Genomic DNA, 19090 nt, shown 5'->3' on the forward strand with positions numbered 1-19090 from the left:
TTCTCCCAAACTTTCCCATCCCCACAAAAAGAAAACATTTAGTTGACAAAATTATATAAAATATTTAAGACAAGTTTAATGTTATTGCCTTTGTTTATTCCAAGTAATTCCTTATAGATAGATTTAGGAAAATTTAACTATAGTATCAAATTTATGTAGTTTCTGACACTGAAAATGGATTTATGTTGCTGTAGGTTTCTTGGATTTTTTTATTTAAAGGCAGAAATACATGTTTAACTGGATACTAAACTTGCATTGCAACTGATTTAATTACAAAAAAAAGCATTACTCATGGTACTCAAAGGAAATGTAAACATTTTTGAAATGTTGGGACACAAGAATATTTTCACATCTTTTCCTATTAGCATATCCTTTTGACTAAATTATCTGAGTAAAACGTATACTTTTAAATCTTCCCTGTAATTTACTTCACACCTGTCACTCTTCTGTAGTGTTTTAGGGGAGTGAGGCAAGGAGCCACAGGTTGATTTTAGAATAACTCTCACCAAATCATGAACTAAACTAGCTTGCAAAAAAAAGAGATTTACTTCCCTCTAGGATTCAATTTTCATAAAACTATAAGCATTCTTTAAAACTAAGGAGTATTCATAAAAGAAGATAGAAAAAGCTCATACATCTTGCTCAGAAAATGTGACTGTGATTAGAAGTAACCTGTGGCAAAGTCATATCAGGTCACTTGAATTTTTGCTCACTCTTTTCTTAAATCTAGAGAGTGTAATAATTGTTTTTGTTATATTGTAATGCATCAGTTTCTCGTGTTTCCAATTGTAACAGCTTATATACTGACAAAAATAAGTTATTAACTTCTTCAAAAAGGATTTTATAGCTCTATTTTTAACAAAAGTTAGAACTACGTAAGATTGGCAAATTTGTATGTATGGTCTGAAAATTAATTAGAGCACATACACCAAGCAGTGTTTTCTGAACAAACCAAGTGATAACATAATGCAGTGTTCTAGTTTGCTAATGCTGCCAGGATGCAAAACACCAGAAATGGATTAGCTTTTATAAAAGGGGGTTTATTTGGTTACACAGTTACAGTCTTAAGGCCATAAAGTGTCCAACGTAACGCATCAACAATGGAAGATGGCCAGTGGTGTCCGGAAAACCTCTGTTTAGCTGGGAAGGCATGTGGCTGGTGTCTGCTCTGTAGTTCTGGTTTCAAAATGGCTTTCTCTCAGAACATTCCTCTCTAGGCTGCAGTTCCTCAAAAATATCACTCTTAGTTGCACTTGGGGCGTTTGTCCTCTCTTAGCTTCTCTGGTGCAAAAGTCTGCCTTCAAAGGCCATCTCCAAAATGTCTCCGTAAACTGCAGCTTCTCTCTCAGCTCCTGTGCTTTCTTCAAAGTGTCCCTCTTGGCTGTAGCAAGCTCGCTCCTTCTGTCTGAGCTTATATATATATAGTGCTCCATTGAACTAATTCAGACCCACTCTGAATGGGTGCGGTCACACCTCCATGGAAATTTTCCAATCAAGGTCTTGTTCACAGTTGATTGAGTCACATCTCCATGGAAACACTCAATCAATAGAATTATAATCTAATCAACACTAATAGGTCTGCCCACACCAGATTGCATCAATCTGTTCAGGGGTACATAATCATTCAAACTGTTATGTGCAGTTTTAAATTTCTGAAGTTACAAAGTATCCTTAAATGTGTAAGAGGCATTAAAAGTTTATTTGATGTTTCAGTCCCCCATAAACTTTTTTTTTTTCATTCTAACAGAAAAAATGTCTTTCAGTCCCACTTCAGAATTTTATATCTTTTATCCCTTTTCCCCTAGGAGTGTATGTTGAAGATCTGGTAAATGGGATACGATTTTTGTTGCGTTCCTCAATTTGGTAATACATATGTACAGTTGTGCATTTGTTCCCAGAAATCAGCTAACTAGAATTTTATGCTGATTTTCTCTTTTAGGTTTTTTATAAGGGATTGCATGACTTTCAACAGATTTTTCAGTGCAGTTTATCTTGGTGGATTATTTGGTGGAATAGGTTAATTTGTGGATATAATGGTGCTATTATAAGCTACCTGATGATATTAATCAGATCAGATTTACTAAGTGTGAACTGTTAGCTTTTAAATTTTCATGTTAAGTATTTGGATGTAGTCTTACTGCTTAAAGTTAAGGGTCATGACCCATGTAAATCATTAAAATTCCTATTTTTTCTGTGGACTTCATCATCCTCTTTTATTTAATCATACTTTCAAAGTACACTCCCTGTTCCTGTTTGCTAATGCTGCTGTTTGCAAAACACCAGAAATGGATTGGCTTTTATAAAGGGGGTTTATTTGGTTACACAGTTACAGTCTTAAGGCCATAAAGTGTCCAAGGTAAGGCATCAGCAATAGGGTACCTTCACTGGTGAAAGGCCATTGGCATCCGGAAAACCTCTGTTAGCTGGGAAGGCACGTGGCTGGTGTCTTCTTGCTCCCAAGGTTGCATACCAGCTCCTCTCTCAGCTCCTGTGCATTCTTCAAAATGTTGCTCTTGGGGCGTTTTGTTCTCTCTTAGCTTCTCCGGAGCAAACTCTGGGCTAGCATAAGTCTGCTTTCAATGGCCATTTTCAAAATGTCTGTCTCAGCTGCAACTGGTCTCCAGAATGTTACTCTTAACTGCTCTGAGGTCCTTCTGTTTGTGAGCTTTTTTATAGGACTCCAGTGATTCGATTAAGACCCATCGTGAATGAATGGGCTAACACTTCCATGGAACTTATCCAGTCAAAGGTCTCACCCACAATTGATTGATTCACATCTTCGTGGAAACACTCAATCAAAGGATTCCAACCTAATCATCACTAATATGCCTGCCCCCACAAGATTGCATCAAAGTACATGGCGTTTGGGGGGACATAATACATTCAAACCAGCACACTCCCCCTACCACCATTTGGAATAATAAACAGGAACAAAGGGACTTTAATATCTGTGTTTTTTAAATAAAAAGAAAACAAGCAACCATTTTAGTAATTATCCTTAAGTTAATGTTCTAAAACTTTTTCTTGGCTGATGGGACAGTTTTTTTAAATTGAGGTCTGAATGGTAACTTTGAGCAAGTAACCCTCTCCTTCAGTGAAATGGGGATATAATAGTATCTACCTCATAAGGTTGTTGTAGAGGGTAAACAAAATACTAAAGTTCTTAGAGCAGGTTTTTAAAGCATCAGATGTTGTTATTAGTATTTATTCTTTTATCCTTTTTCATGTTTGCCTGAGCAAAATGCTAAAGAACAAAAAAAAAATGACTTTTTTTTTTTCCTCCAGAGCAAGTGGATTTACCTGCTGTGGCTTCAGTCAGTGCTTCAGTAATTAAATCTCCATCAGATCCTTCACATATTTCTATCCCTCCGCCTCCACTTTTACTTCCAGCTGCTACCACAAGGAGTAATAGTACATCTGTGCCCAGTAGTATTCCCAGTATAGAAAACAAACCTCCACAGGCTATTGTTAAACCACAGATCTTGACCCATGTTATTGAAGGCTTTGTGATTCAGGAGGGATTGGAGCCATTTCCTGTAAGTAACAAGTAAATTTTTATTTAAAAAATTTTTATTCATGTAACTTAATTTACTTATTTATTTTTATTTCAATGACCTATATACAACACAGAATTTCCTGTTTTTAACCACTTTCATATGTACAATTTTGTGGTATTAATTACACTTACAATATTGTGCCACTGTTATCAAAACTTCGTAACTTTAGCTTTGTCTATTGTTCTCTAATAAAAAGTGTATAATTTTATTTCAAAAAGTTGTCAGTTTTTAATCTAGGATTTATCTCTCTGTATCCTTTATGTATTTCCAAATGTATTTCTAAAATTTTATGCTAGCTATTTAGTTGTAAAAACTAAGGGAAAAAAATGAAAACATTTTTATGATATAGGGATATCAGTTTATAATTTTTAGATAAAGGTAGTTGGAAGTTTCCCCTAATGAAATCAACTTTTTCTTTTTAAGGGGCCAGAAATGACACTTAAAGTGGACTATTTTTAAAATAGTGTTTCTTGTTTAATATGATGCTTTGTGATACAGTATTAACTTCCCAGTGACCTAATGTATCATAATATAATAAAACCAATTGATGGTTTGTAATTAGCGAATAGATTTTCTCATTTTTCTTAAATCTTAGCCTTCAATCAGATTTTTAAAAATGCGTTAAAATTTTCACCTCAAAATGGAGGTGCTATATCTATCACTAAGTTTCATAATTTGAGACTACCTATACTTAATTTATATGCTTATAACTAGAGATGAACATTTTTCCTTAGAAAATACATCAAAGAGAAGTCGACATAAAAGTATATGATATTTATTCTGAAGACCTTTGAATCACCTGGTTTTCACATTCATGGGTAGTGAAAATCCTGCATTGTCATAGTTAATTATCCAGTAAAGGGTTTTTGCTTTCAGTTTACTGTGTGTATGTTAAATTTGGATCTATAAGAATTATGGTATAGTCAGTTGATGAGCAGTTTTTTCTCCCTGCTAGTCAGTGTTTGAATTCTGGCTCTGCCATATATTGTGTAACCTTTGTCAAGTCATTTAACCTTTCTGATCTTCATTTTGCTCAGCTGGCAAATGGAGATGATACTTCGCTCTTAGGATTGTTGTCAGGATTAAATGTGTATAAATTGCTTTGTGTAGTGGCTGGCACTTAATAGCCTTTGCTATTATTCTCAATTATCACAGGTACTAGTGACAAATTTAATGTGTGTTTTTTCTGGTTATAATAAAGTAATACATTTTCTACATGGAAAATTTGGAAAATGTACAGAACAGATCATTTCCAGTAATTCCATAGTGTGTATCTATAAATATGTTTGCTTTTTATATGGTCAAAGGTAGTACTGTGAATTTAGTTCTGCTTTTTTCACTTAGTGTATCTTGAGCATTTATTTTCCCATATCATTAATAGTATATTGGAAATATTTTGAAAAGTGTGTGATATTCCACTTTATGTACAACCTTAATTTGTGTACTGCTCCTGTTATTGTTGGACATTTAAGTTTCCATTTTTATACTGTTCAAATAGTGCTGAAATGAATATCTTTTTATATAAATTGTCCACATTTTAAATCATTTCCTTAGCATAGATTCCTAGAAGTAGTCACATTCCATATATATTCACAAGACTCTTGATATATGTTGCAAGTTATTTTTTGAAAAGATTATTTAAATTTATTAACCTTCCAGAAGTGTATGACCTTAGCAGCATTCAATTTCACAATTTTTCTGACAATAACTTCCATAAATTCTACTTGAGACATACAAAATATACTAACTGAAATGAAACAAATTAAAATTTGTGTGTGATTTATTCTTTAAGATTAAATGTAGAAATTTCCAATAACCTATTGTTTCCCATAAGTAGCAGATATTGGAGACTTTTAACCAGCATTCTTGAGGAGTAAGATATTGTTCTTGTCATCTTGTTTTTCAGAATAACTAAAGGCTCACTAGCTGTTCAGTAAATATTTTTGGTCTCAATTGTTTTTGTTGAAAATATTTCTAAAATTAGTATTCATGACTTAACCAAGTATTGAACATAAGTGAATTTGTTGTTGTTGATTTTAATGTTAATCTTTCAGGATTTTTCCATTTCTTTGTGTTGTTATAGTGAATTAGTTTGCTGAATTAGGACCATGGGACTTAAGTTCTGTTTCCAATTCCTCTTTTGTGAACAAATCACCAAACCACTTTGAACATTAATTTCCTTATCTATAAAATACATATCATTTATTCCTCTGTTGGGGAAAACAAAACTTGCTAGTTAATTTAAAAGTTCTTTTAATTGATTTGACAATATGTACTGAGTCATCTTGATAGTTCACACCTTTAAAGTAGTAATTCCTCTGCAGAGAATCTATCCTGAAGAAATAGCCCTACAAATAAAAAGCTTTGTGCAAGAAAAACAAATCTTAAAAGTTGTTTGCAGAGGTCCGGAGGCTGCCGGCAGCTCCGGGAGGTGGCACCACCGGGTAATTCTGGGGAATAAAACCGTTTCCCAGGGAACGCTGTGAACTTTCTTAAACTAGGACATGTCAGTGAATTGGAGACAATGATTCTGATAAGTATTAAAAAGGAATAGAATATGGAAACCCCCCCCAAAAAAAAAAAAAAAAGTTGTTTGCAGAAAAAAGTCATTTAATTGAGGATATTGGCTAATGAAAAATTTATTGTGGATCTTTTATTTGTGTTTCGCTTATATGGATAAAACTCAAGTTTTTGAAAAAAAATTGTTTTTTTCTAATTTTTAACACAGAACTTGAGAGAGGAATTGATTGAGTAGTACTTTTTTTATGTAGTAAGTTTATTTACAAACCTATCCAATATGCTATAGAAGTTTCATGTATGTTTAACAGAGTTTGAGCCTTGTTTCAGGACTGAGCTTCTGAAAATGCACCTCTTCATAGGGAATGAACTAAAACATCCTTATTTCTTAAGAAGTTGGTGTCTTCTTACAACAAAAGGTGTGGCAAATTCAAATCCAAAGTACCAAGTCATCAGTAATTGCCACTTGTTTTCCACTGAAAATGGCAAATTCTTCCCAGGACCCTCCTCATAGTGACTCCTGTGGACCACAGAGGTCATGAACCTCTGAATGCTCTGCCCCGACGTGGTGTTGATAGAGGCTCAGCAAAAAGCACAGAAACTGAGGGCAGAGGATATGGTGACACCAGCTCCTTATGCTTTCCTGACCTTGTCTCTGTTGTACTTTTTAAACATTTGGAAAAAAAAAAAAAATCCTAACAACTCCTAAATATGCTGGTAGTTGTTCCCTTTCAGTGTTGAACTTAGCTACTAAAATTTTCATGGTACAGAATAACTTGATGATTAGTATTAATTCTGAACATAGAGAAATGCTAAATTTTAAGACTTTTTTGTAACTCCTTGCCTGAACTAGGACACTGGGTTCCACTTGACAGAAGCTTTGAAACAGTCACACTTCTGTTGACCTGAAGGAAAGCATTTATGTTCACATTCCCTAAACTTTTCTCAAGGAATAAAGCCTTTTATGAATGGATCTGACTAATTGAACAAATAAATTGTCTCAGTTACCACTCATTTCAAATGTCTTTTTTTTTTTTAAACCAAGTTATTTCTCAATGTCTTTTTAAAGATTATTTCATTTTATTCTCTCTCCCTTTTAAAGGTGAGTCGTTCATCTTTGCTAATAGAACAGCCTGTGAAAAAAAGGCCTCTTTTGGATAATCACACAGTAAATTCTGTGTGTGTTCAGCGAGAGCTACAGAATAATACAAAGCATGCAGATAATTCATCTGACACAGAGATGGAAGACATGATTGCTGAAGGTGTGTGGATTTCAGTTTTGATACCCTTTAAATTAACTTTGACCTTTACTGTTTGAAAAAGGACATGGATTTTTATCCTACACAGATTTTCACTTGGAAATATTCATTTCTTTAGTCTCATACATTGCACTATTTGACTAAAATGATGGTAAAATTAACCAGAATTTTAATGGCCAAATGACTAAAATAGCAAGGTCAGTGTTAATTTCCATGATCAGTTTGACTTTTGGGGGAGTGTGGGTAGGAAAAGTTCCATTATATATGATAGGAAGTAATAAAAAATTTTAGCATCAAAATAGCCAATTCTTTGTCTCTTTTAAAGCAGACTTAAGAAACAGATGGTTATTTCATTGCATTTGCTTAAAAATTCAGAGCTTTCTGAGTTGTTTGGTTTTAGACTTGCCACATTCTGATATTTGATGTCCGGTGGGTATTACAATTTTATTAGGGAAGCATTGGTGATTACGTTTGTTCAAAATGAAAACCATTACTAAATCTCCTTAATATCATAAAAAAAGAATCCTTTTTTATTGACTTTATTCTAACAGCAAATATCCCATAGAAGTTAAAGTGGTATATAAAATGACTGCAGAAAAACAAACAAGCAAACAAGTAAAACATGAGGATATATTTTGTAACTTGAGTTTGCTATTTAAAGTCAGCAGACACTTGTACTATTTTTTCGGATGATGATCTTAATTTCTGATTAAATAAATGTCTGTTTTATTCTGTGAGAGCATCTTTGTGAGACTATCCCTGATTGATTTTGATCATGGCCCTGCAATTGTTATAGTTCAATTTAAGTAATTTAAGAGCATTCAGTATAGTCGGTTCTGCTAGTGAATTAGTTAATTAACATCTGTTTGTAAGTAATTATCCTCAGTGTTAGTATATTTCATCTAAAATAAAGATTCATTTTACACATATTAATTGAACATATACTGTATGTCTGTATTTTGTTAAATTAAGCAAAATAACATGTTGGTAAGCAAAATAAGTATTGTCTTTGCTCACAGCTTTCCTAACTCTTAAAAAGAAGGCAGTCTGCCATTATTGGTACTTTAGACTGTTGCAATGTTGTCATCACTGTTTAACTTCCTATTTGAACAGCAAAGAATGTAATAGTGGCATAAAGTTTGATATATACTTCTAACTTATATTGAGGCCAATTTGTTATATTTTTTAACTTACAAGAATGTTAATAATGAAAATTTTCAAACATTCATACAATTAGAGATTATGTAATGAATCCTCAATCACCAGGCACATTATCACCCAGTCTCAACATTTTGTCACACTTGCTTTATCCACCCCTTTTGTTTTTCTTCCTCCCTCTCTTCTTTCTTTTCTTTCTTCCTTCTTTCCTTCCTTTCCTTCCCTCCTGTTTTAAAGAAAATTGTAGTCCTCAGTTTTTTTCATTGCTACATACTTCACTGTGCATCTTTAAAAACTATTTACCTTTTCTTCTGTAACTACAATGCCATATCACACACACATAACAATATCAGTAAGTCTTTGGTGTCATCCATTATCTAGTCCATATTCAGTTTTCCCCAGTTATTTGAAAACTGTCCTTTTATAGTTATTTTATTCAAACCAGGATCCAAACAAGATCTGCATTTTGTCTTTTGTTATTATGAACTTAATTTCATTTAATTCCTGAAGGCTTGCTTTTATTTATGCATCATATTTTATTTGAGAAAAATTTTTCATTTGAAATGAAAAGTAGTATGTACAATAAGCTTATATCTACAATAAGCAAATAAATGAAAGTTCAAGGCTAAAATGTGTTTCTAATGTGACCCCTGTGTACACATATTAGAAGACTGCTTAGGAAGTTACAAGGCATATTTCATGATGCTCAGTTTACAATATAATAGACATTTAGCAAATTCTAGACTGTGCTATATAATATAAGAGGATATATAGAAGTAAAATACAACCTCTCTTCTTTCAAGGAGCTTTTAATCTAGTTTTGAACTGGAGAATCCCCACAACAAAAGATTTTAATGAGCTATGTAGACAGTAAGAACTTAGAACTTTAAAATTGGCTGAGATTATTCCCAGTTTGGTGAATTCCTGTGGAGATGGGGTTTGACCTGGGTCTTGGATAATAAAACATGGGTTTAAGATAACAAACAGGAAGAACATTTCAGGTTGTGACACCATGAATAAATGCGCAAAGGATGTGTAAGTGCCAGGTGACTTCAGGAGGCAGTGAAGAACGGAGGTTTTTGTTAGAAAAGTAGTAGGCAATAAGAATAGCCGAGTCAGATTTATAGAGTACTTTGGATATTAGGTTAAGGAGTTAGGAGTTATCTTGTCAAAAGGATGGTTACTCTTCTGGTTTGCTAATGCTGCCATTATGCAAATACCAGAAATGGATTGACTTTTATAAAGGGGATTCATTAAGTTACAAATTTACAGTTCTGAGGCCATAAAAGTGTTCAAACTAAGGCATCAACAACATGATATCTTCACTGAAGAACGGCTGATGGTGTCCAGAACACCTCTTGTCATCTGGGAAGTCATGTGGCTAATGTCTGCTGTTCCTTGGCTCCCAGGTTGCATTTCAAAACAGCTTTTTCCAAAATGTCTCTTGGTCTCTCTTAGCTTCTTCAGCTCCTGTGCATCTAAGCATCGGGGTCCTCCCTTAGCTTCTCAGGAGCAAACTCTGGGCTAGCATCTCCAAATGTCTCCAAGTGTCAGCGTGGTGTCAGCCCTTAGCTTCTCTCCAAAATGTGCCTCTCAGCTGCTCTGAGCGCCTTCTTTTTGTGAGCTCTTTTATAGGACTCCAGTGATTAAATCGAGACCCACCCTGAATGGGCAGTGTCCATATCTCCATGGAAATACTTCAATCAAGTGTTTACCCACAGTTGATTGAATCACATCTCCATGGAAACACTCAGGAGCTTCCAACCTATTCAACACTAATACGTCTGCCCCCACAAGATTGCATGGAAGAATATAGCTTTTGGGGGGACATAATATCCAAACTGGCACAGTTACTAAAGGCTTTTAGGCAGGTGACAGGAACAAAAGAGTGTATCTGGAAACTTTGCTGGTCATCCTATACCTTTTGACATATAATCAACACCTGTAGTCATGGTGGGGAAAGGAAAGCAAAAATTTAAAGATGTTTAATATATTTCAAAGTGGAGAAATATTTACGTAAAATGTGCTAAAATTTTAAATACTTCATAATTTAATTCCTAAGTTAATTTTATAATTCTAGTGTCTCTATTACTTTGTACTTCAATGTTTAAGGGAAGTACTATAGAGAGAAATGGTAAGGTCACTTATTTAGTGGTTTTATTAGTATATACACTTCAATTCATTATTAAAAAACTTCCCTTTTTAAGGGGTAAACTATAATTCCATTTGGACCAGGTCTATTACCAGAATCTCCAGGTAACAGATTATGATTTACAAACATAACTTATCATCTTCCCTGTTAAATTGTCAAACTGATCAGGATTGCCATCTCATTATCTCTCTGCTGCTGATCCTAATGGGCTCTCAGGTGTTCAGGGAAATTGAAAAGTAACTCCTCCTCAGAAAAAAAGTGGGGGTAGGGATTGGTGACCTGTATTAGCTGGTATATAGGTTTGACCACTCTAATATGAACTCAGAGTAATATTTGATTAAGTAAGATAGAAGTTTAATTTTCTCTGACATTGCCCAAGGATAAGAAGTCCAAAGGGTTCACGTGGTAGTTCCATGCTGTTGGGAGCCCAGTTCACAGTGTCTTGTGGCTCTGCCATCCCTAGAATGTTGATCTAATTTCCATGATAACTGATTTTCATGATTGTAATCTACCCAATGAGATGGGGGAAGGGCACCATTTGGAATTTGCAGGCATTGCTATTCCCATCCCATTGGTGAACAGTTGGCCACATCTAGGGCAGAAACTGTAGTTTTTATTCTGGGTGGCCATGTATCTAGCTAAAAATTATGACTTAGTAACAATGGGAATAAAGTGAAGAATGGATGTTAGAGAATTACCAACTGTCTCTGCCATAGAATCCCTCACCTTTAATAGGTAAATCAACAGTTTTTTTTAGCTCATTTGGTTCTGTAGTATTTTTATTCACAAATATGAAAAGTAGCCTTGATAACATTACCGGATATGCTTAAAATCTGACCAAACAATGGAACAGAGATTTTTAAAATCTATTAGTGTTCTTTTGAGAAATAAAACTGATGTTCTATTTTTTGTTACGTGGTTAATTCTTAGCCCGTATGTGTTTGGGATTTCCCCTCTTGGACCAGCAAAAGCATTTCTTTCTCCCTCAGAAAGTATTCTAGCTTGTTAGGTATTGCACATTGTTATGCTAATTAACAAAGACTTTTGTAACAGAACTTCCAGTATAGCCTGGCCCTGGAGCAATGTGGATGTTCGGGATTCTTCAGGGCTGGATTGATGGCAGTGGTGGTTGAGTGAGAGGTTCTCTCTCAGGTGCAGGCTTTACAAGGTCAGATCAGGTTATAAACAGTATAAAGGAAAGACTATGCTCCTGAGAGTTACGATGTCAAGTCCTAGGAACGTGTTGGCGGTTGTTCTGACTGGGAGACAGCTGTATGAAAGCCATCTGTAGGCCATTGGAAGAAGTGATTTTCATTTTACTTCTAAGAGACTACATCTTCCTCATTACCACTGAGTTGATGACTTTGCTTATGCAAGTAGTCCTAAAAATTGCTTTAAAATGGCTATGTGTTTATAATTTGATCAGTCATGAAAATGTATATAGGTGCTCCTGGAACTTCAAATATTATTTCATATTTTTTTTAGTAGTTCTTGATGTCTTCACTTGATTTAGCACTTTGCCATCTGTTTCTCCAGGATGGTGTAAGTGCCTGTACTTAATGACTATGTTGTCCATGTCTATATTTCAGTCCCTGTCTCCATCTCCATCTTAACGAGACATCGTAAAATGAGTAATATAGAAAGAGCACATAGAGTTCTCAGCTAAAAGCTTTAGTTAGTGGTGTGCTTTTGTTGTGTATTTTATATTACTTGGCATAGGAATTATGATGATGCAAGAATATGGCAAAATATGGTCGATTAAAGAATTTAACAGTTTTCATTGAAATATTTCTTGAGCACTAATTACAGGTCTTAGTACTTTTTTAATTCTTTTGTAGGAAATAGGAAGTGGAACTGTTACTTTCTTATTCTTACTATCTGTTGGATACTCAGTTAATCTTCATTGCAAGTCTTGGGAAAGGTATTATAATCCCATTTTATAGATATGAAAACTTGGGGTTATAGTGACTGCTTGATTATAGTGACTGCTGCTTAGTACCTAGGGATTTAGGTAGGAAGATTCTTTGGGTCCTATGCTATGGCTTGAAGAAAATAATGGATGTAAAGGTGAGAGAAGGACATTCTAACTTAACAGGGAACCCTGAAAAAAAGCAACAGAGATTAGAAATTATAAAACTATTTGTGATTTCTAAGATTAATATAAATTATTTTAAAAATAATTTTAATACAGTATAACTAAAAGAGACTATTATAATTATAGATATGCCACATTTACATATATATATATATATATATATATATATATATATATATATATGGAACACTGGATCTTTGAGAGTATTTATTTTATATGATCCTTTAAAATCACACATATCAAAATTTCACCTTCTTTTTGGGGTGATTTTCATTCTCTCCAGTTAAAATTAAGTGTTCCCTGCCGTATAGTCCCATAGCACAATATTCCTAAATTCATATCCCACGCTTTCCTTTTTGAAAGTTCTTTCTTGAGGGCAGTGACTGTCTTATTCCTCATTGTTTTTTTCATTGCTTAATAAATTTATTTGCACATTTTAGACATGGTTTCTTAGCAAAATGAGCCTTTAAAAATGTAATTCTTATTTATATATCTAGAAAACTCCATATAATTTTTATGCAGAAGTAAGAGACAATTGATGGAGGTGTTTGTTTATGGAAGCTTTCATTCTGCCAAAGTGGCTATGGATTGAAAAGTTAAAGGACCATTGGTCTGAATTAGCAGCATCCAAGCAAAGTATAGGTTAAAGGAAGATTTACTACAATTAAATTTTTGGAATTTTTTCCTTTGTTTTCTTTTCTTTTCTTTTTTTTAGAGACATTGGAAGAAATGGACAGTGAGTTGCTCAAGTGTGAATTCTGTGGAAAGATGGGATATGCTAATGAATTTCTACGGTCAAAACGATTCTGTACTATGTCATGTGCCAAACGGTATTTCTGTTCTCTTGAATTTCCTAAAGCACAAAACAACCACTGCAACAAAGCCAAAAAAAAACCTCATATAGTCTACAAATAGTTATAATATAATATATCTTATCATGTAATAGAAAACATATAACATAATATAGAGGAATAAAATAAACTTTATCTGGAGCTACATTGGTATTTAGTTATTAAAGTTTGCTCTGTGAAAATTACATATTCATAACATTTCAGGGAATTTTATAGTTTAATATTAAAGTAGAAATCTGGTGGTATTATGTTTAGGAGTATCTGTTCTGTGAAATGATCAAGCTATTATAGAATACTAGTCCTTAAGTTATCTAAACAATGTTTTATCAGTTGATTGTTTTGCCAACATTGAGATACCTGTTTTGTTTTGAAGTGTTTTCCTTTATTTTAATGATACCCTATTTTATGTATTTATGTGAGATAGCTATAGCAATAACTTCTCCACATTGTTACATTATCAGACAGCAAGATATCTGTCCTGTCTAAATTGGTATTTTCAATAGTAATTATTATAAGTGAATAATATTAATGACAAAAAAGTTTAATTTCTTCATTGATCTTATAATTCCCAAGTTTAGCTTACATTAAAAAAACCCACTCTGATTCTGATAATATATCCTGATAGTCTAGATAGTCATCACTAAAGTTGATTATTTTGAATAAATTTTGAAGTTGAATAAATTTTGAAATTTATTCTTTGATTAAGAGTGATTATTCTTTCAAAGAATTTAAGATTTTGATGGTATACATGTAGGGAATTTCTTGATCATTTTATTTGGTATGAATGCCACTAATATGTACTTAGTAAAACTTAAATGATAGAAAAAAAAAAAAGCAACAAAATAAAGGAATAGAAAGAAAAAAAGAAACAATAAATAATGGAACCCCAAAATGGGTTCATTGGTTTCTCAGATGTCAAACTGTTATTCAAATATTCTTTCATTTTATTGATAACCCTGTAATTACGTTCTGTGACTTCTGTTTTAACTTGAGATATTTCCACTTCATATAAAAGAAAGAAGAGTGGCTTTCTGATTCAGAGTGACTCTCTGAAAACTTGGCAAAGGGACTACCTTTCAGAATATTTTAAACTTTGATTATTTAGAAATATTTCAGGACATTTAACACCACCATAACTTTTCCCTCAGAGATAATTACTGAATTGTCACCTTTAAGTGAGCCTCGTTAGAGGGTTAGGGATTGAAACATTCAGGAATGTGGACAAGAGAGCAAAAAAGGAGAGAACAAATTAGGTCAGGAAAGAACTGCTGCTGTTCACACTTCTACCTAGCCAACTGTCTTGGAGATCTATATATTTAAGGACTGAATATGGAGTGTATAACTATTCTCTCTTTTCTCCATGGAGAAAGAAATTTTTTCAGTTGATATAATTGGGAATCAGAACCTATTGAGCTGAGCTTGTAGATGAGCAGGGAGAATGTTAATTGTTTTGAGGATAAAATGAAGTGGCAATCAAGGCACTGTTTTCTTTTTCTATATTTTTAGGGGCAGAACAGCCTGTTCATTCTCATACTTTTTACTTCCCCCTCCTGATATTTTCATAAAACATAGGTGAGGAAAATTTACTTTGGTATCAGCATACTGATCCTAGAACAGCTGTCAATGACAAAATTAATTGGAATTCATTCTTGTCATTTTCCTAAAAATTTTCTTAGAGCAAAAGAGTTTTGAAAATATGAAATTACAATGATAGTTTTATATTGTTAAAAAGGAGGAACTGCATGTAGTTTTCTTACCCTTTGCATACATAGCTTTTCAGAAATTTGTTCCTTAGCTTACTTCTTATTCTACTTTCTAGAGAAGGGGTCAGCAAACTACAGCTCAGGGTCCAAATCTTTCCTGCCATCTGTATTTGTATGGCCCACGAGCTAAGAATGGTTTTTAAGATGTTAAATGGTTGAAAAAAATCAAAAGAAGTAATATTTTATAATGTGAAAATTACATAAAATTCAAATTTCAGTGTCCATAAATGAAATTTTATTGGAACATAGCCATGCTCATTTGTTTATGCATTGTCTATGACTGCTTTCTTGCTACAGTGATAGAGATGAGTAGTTGCTACAGAGACCATAGGCCCACAGAGTCAAAAATATTTATGATTTGCCCCTTTACAAAAAAAGTTTGCTGACCTGTTCTTGGGCTTTGGCACCCAACACATGCCATAACCCTTTAAGGTTTTTATCATGCCTTATGAAAAACAGTACTGTGTTCCAAAATATTAGTATATTTTGAGAAAAGAAAATAATCTTTCAGCCAGTTTTAAAGAGTTATGTACTTCTGAGTCTCCTGAATCGTGAGAACAATGAATTCCTAGCATAACTTTGAAATCTCAACTTCACATTTTCACTCTTTGATTTCAGTAATATTGGAAAATCTTTTTACTAGCTGTTTGAGATTTCCTCATCCCTACTATATTAGTTTATTTTTTATTAATCTCTCTTCGGAAATGATTACTTGGGAAAATATTAGTTTGAATAAACATCTGAATTTTTAAAGTGTTAACTTTTTTTGCTCATGGAACCCTAAATTATTTTGCTGCTATGTGAAATGCTGTTATCCTCTGTATTTTGCAGAAAGATTCCCACTATAATGCTATTATCAGGAGAAAATATAACTATTTTGTATTATACTGAGAGATCCATTATTATGTACACAGAGGCCATGATTTGACCTTTAGCACAAGTAAATCTATTGAACCCTATGGTCTATGTTATTTAGGTATTACAGTCCTTAATGAAATATATGGCATTTAATGATTCCCAATTGCACTTTAAAATCATAATTAAATACTAGAGTGTTTCCTGTATCATTTAATATTTTTTCTTACTTGAATTTCTTAGGTACAATGTTAGCTGTTCTAAAAAATTTGCACTTAGTCGTTGGAACCGTAAGCCTGATAATCAGAGTCTTGGGCATCGTGGTCGTCGTCCAAGTGGCCCTGATGGGGCAGCAAGAGAACATATCCTTAGGCAGGTCTGTAGAAACCTTGTTTCAATGTACAATACCCTTTTCAGAAATGCAAGGAAATTGCAATGCCGTATTTTACCTGTACTACATTTTCCAGCTTCCAATTACTTATCCATCTGCAGAAGAAGACTTGGCTTCTCGTGAAGATTCCATGCCATCTGCTATGACAACTCGTCTGCGCAGGCAGAGTGAGCGAGAAAGAGAACGTGAGCTTCGGGACGTGAGAATTAGGAAAATGCCTGAGAATAGTGATTTGCTCCCAGTTGCACAAACAGAACCATCAATATGGACAGTGGACGATGTCTGGGCCTTTATCCATTCTTTGCCTGGTATGTAATTCACCACGTCCTTAATAGTTTTCTTGTGCATTCACATGCAGGAATCATGTTAGATCCATCTACATCTATTGCATACAAGGGCTCGAGATATACTATGTGTATGTATTAATATGGCATTTGCTATTGAAATGTGATCTGTTTCCTCTTGCTTATTCCCTCAGCACAACTGGGTATTTTCTTATACCCCCCAAGTCGATAAAAACTGACTAGTCCTGCTTCTGCTGTGACACCTCAGCCGGTGAAGATATTAAAGGTGCTCTCTTCTCTTCAGTCTGATTTCTCTCGAGAGGTCAGTAGAGAGATTGAATCAGACACTTCTTCCTTTCTGCTCTTCTAATCTTCTATTCTGGTCCCTCCTTATTTCCTAATTTAACTTTTTTTTTTAAAAAAATAAAATGAGAGACTTTTTTTTCTTACATTTTTGAAAGATAATTAAGACCTTTTAGAATATGGTAAAATTTTGTCTTTGTTTTTCTTTTTTTTTTTTAAATCAAGCTGGTTCTTTTTAAGGAACTGCATTCTTTGTTTCTTTACAATAAATAAACATCAGGAGCACTTCTGACATTTTATTTTTTTAAGTAGATAGCTGAAATTCCATTATGACACTCCATTCCAATATTGAGGGTAACTTTCTTATGTATGTTTCCCTGCTCTAACTCTCATTTTGGTGCTCTTTCCATCAACTTAAATCTTTATGTTCTTTATCTTTTTTCTTTAATGCAAAAATAATCTTTTATATCCACTTTCTCCAAAGGGCTGGCTGTTAAAGACAGCTGCACTTTTGCTTGTGATGAGACCCACACTGGTTATATGTACTAAGACAATGTGTATTTTTTTAAAAATCAGCAAATCTTACTTTGACCTTACAGATACGGAAATCAAGAAGATTGTTTTTAAATGTTTGTTTCTTTTGGCTTTATTGTGAATCATACTGTTTTTCTTGACATAAGCTTTCAGAAGAAAACATCCCACTTGAACTTCTTTTCCAGGCTTTTAAAGTTAATCCAGCTATTTTATTGCTAATTAATCTTTCTTTGAAGGTGACCAATAGCTAATGTGCCGTGCTAGAGAAGAAAATATATTCAGAAAAATCACTGCTTTTTAAAAGAAATCTATCAGCCATTTTCCCTTATATATAGAACTCTAAGAAATTTTATTGAATTATTTTATCAACAGCTTGTTTTAGAAATGCTAAATAAGTATATTTTACAAGGTATGGTCACTTTTAAGGAAAGATGGAATTGTTTAAAGTAAGGATACATTCTTCATGGGAAGATTTTTAAGCTCATGCCTGAGAAGAATTAGGGTCCAAGTTAAGTGCTGACGGTGTGTGTGTTCAGAATCGGCTTTGAAACTGCTGATGTATTAGAGGATGATGAGTCTTCCCTGGTTGTGGTTTTAATATTTAATGAAACAAATGTTGGTTTTCAGATCAATGTAGATATCTTGAGAATTAACATTGTGGCTGAGCTTTGATTCTGTGTCATCTTCAGAAGTAGTCTCAGTCTTCCAAAAGAGGCATGTGTTCTGGTTGTGAACCTGATTTCTTAGTTGGGGGAAAATATTTCTTTTCTTTTTTTGAGGTGCTGTTGGTTTATTCTGAGGAAAGTAGTTGCCAGAATAATTAACAAATAATAGACATTGCTGATTCTTCTATCACTTGGTATACTTTTTAGGACTAATTTACTAATTTTCCCCAACATCCAGTTGTCTTGAGGCTTCTCTTGGCTGCTTTATTAGAACAAAGACTGTTTTGTTTCATTCTTGCTTCATTTTTTTTAAAGCCTTCTTATTGCTTATAACTTGACATACTTGTCTTACTGAGTTCACCGAGACAATTTTGTTGCCAGTTGTGTAGAGAAGATTTAGATACCATTAAAGGAGACAGCTGCATAATTTTGAATTGATTGGACTGTTAAGAGTTTGCCTAATATAATTCTGCTTTTCTTTTACTGAGTATTTCCAAACCACTTTGATAGGCCCAATAACAAGCTTATTTGTGCAATCAGTTATGTCTTCTTTCTCAAAAATTTTTTGCTGAATAATTCCTAAATCTTAAGATAAATCTTATACTAGAAAATACTTTATCTTCATTTCTTCATATTCCTTTTGATTTTGTAAATTTCCTTCTGAGCCTCTTTCTGCTCATTCAGGAGTTTTTCACTCTGAAAAGTC

General features: G+C 33.6%; 1 protein-coding gene across 9 annotated transcripts in view; it reads left to right on the forward strand.

Annotated features, from left to right (window-relative positions):
• PHC3 (polyhomeotic homolog 3) overlaps positions 1-19090 on the forward strand; it is an 87541-nt gene that overhangs the window by 57853 nt on the left and 10598 nt on the right. For 5 of the 9 annotated variants that reach the window (XM_037840933.1, XM_037840963.1, XM_037840975.1 and 2 more), the window contains 5 exons: positions 3286-3536; positions 7177-7336; positions 13454-13568; positions 16451-16583; positions 16675-16906. In XM_037840933.1, the coding sequence (XP_037696861.1) occupies positions 3286-3536; positions 7177-7336; positions 13454-13568; positions 16451-16583; positions 16675-16906 (891 nt within the window). Of the gene's footprint in view, positions 1-3285; positions 3537-7176; positions 7337-13453; positions 13569-16450; positions 16584-16674; positions 16907-17076; positions 17205-19090 lie in introns of those variants that run through there. The other 4 variants (XM_037840981.1, XM_037840987.1, XR_005217520.1 and 1 more) reach the window with 3 other exon arrangements.

Source organism: Choloepus didactylus, chromosome 1, assembly GCF_015220235.1.
Source record: "Choloepus didactylus isolate mChoDid1 chromosome 1, mChoDid1.pri, whole genome shotgun sequence".
NCBI classification, from domain to species: domain Eukaryota; kingdom Metazoa; phylum Chordata; class Mammalia; order Pilosa; family Megalonychidae; genus Choloepus; species Choloepus didactylus.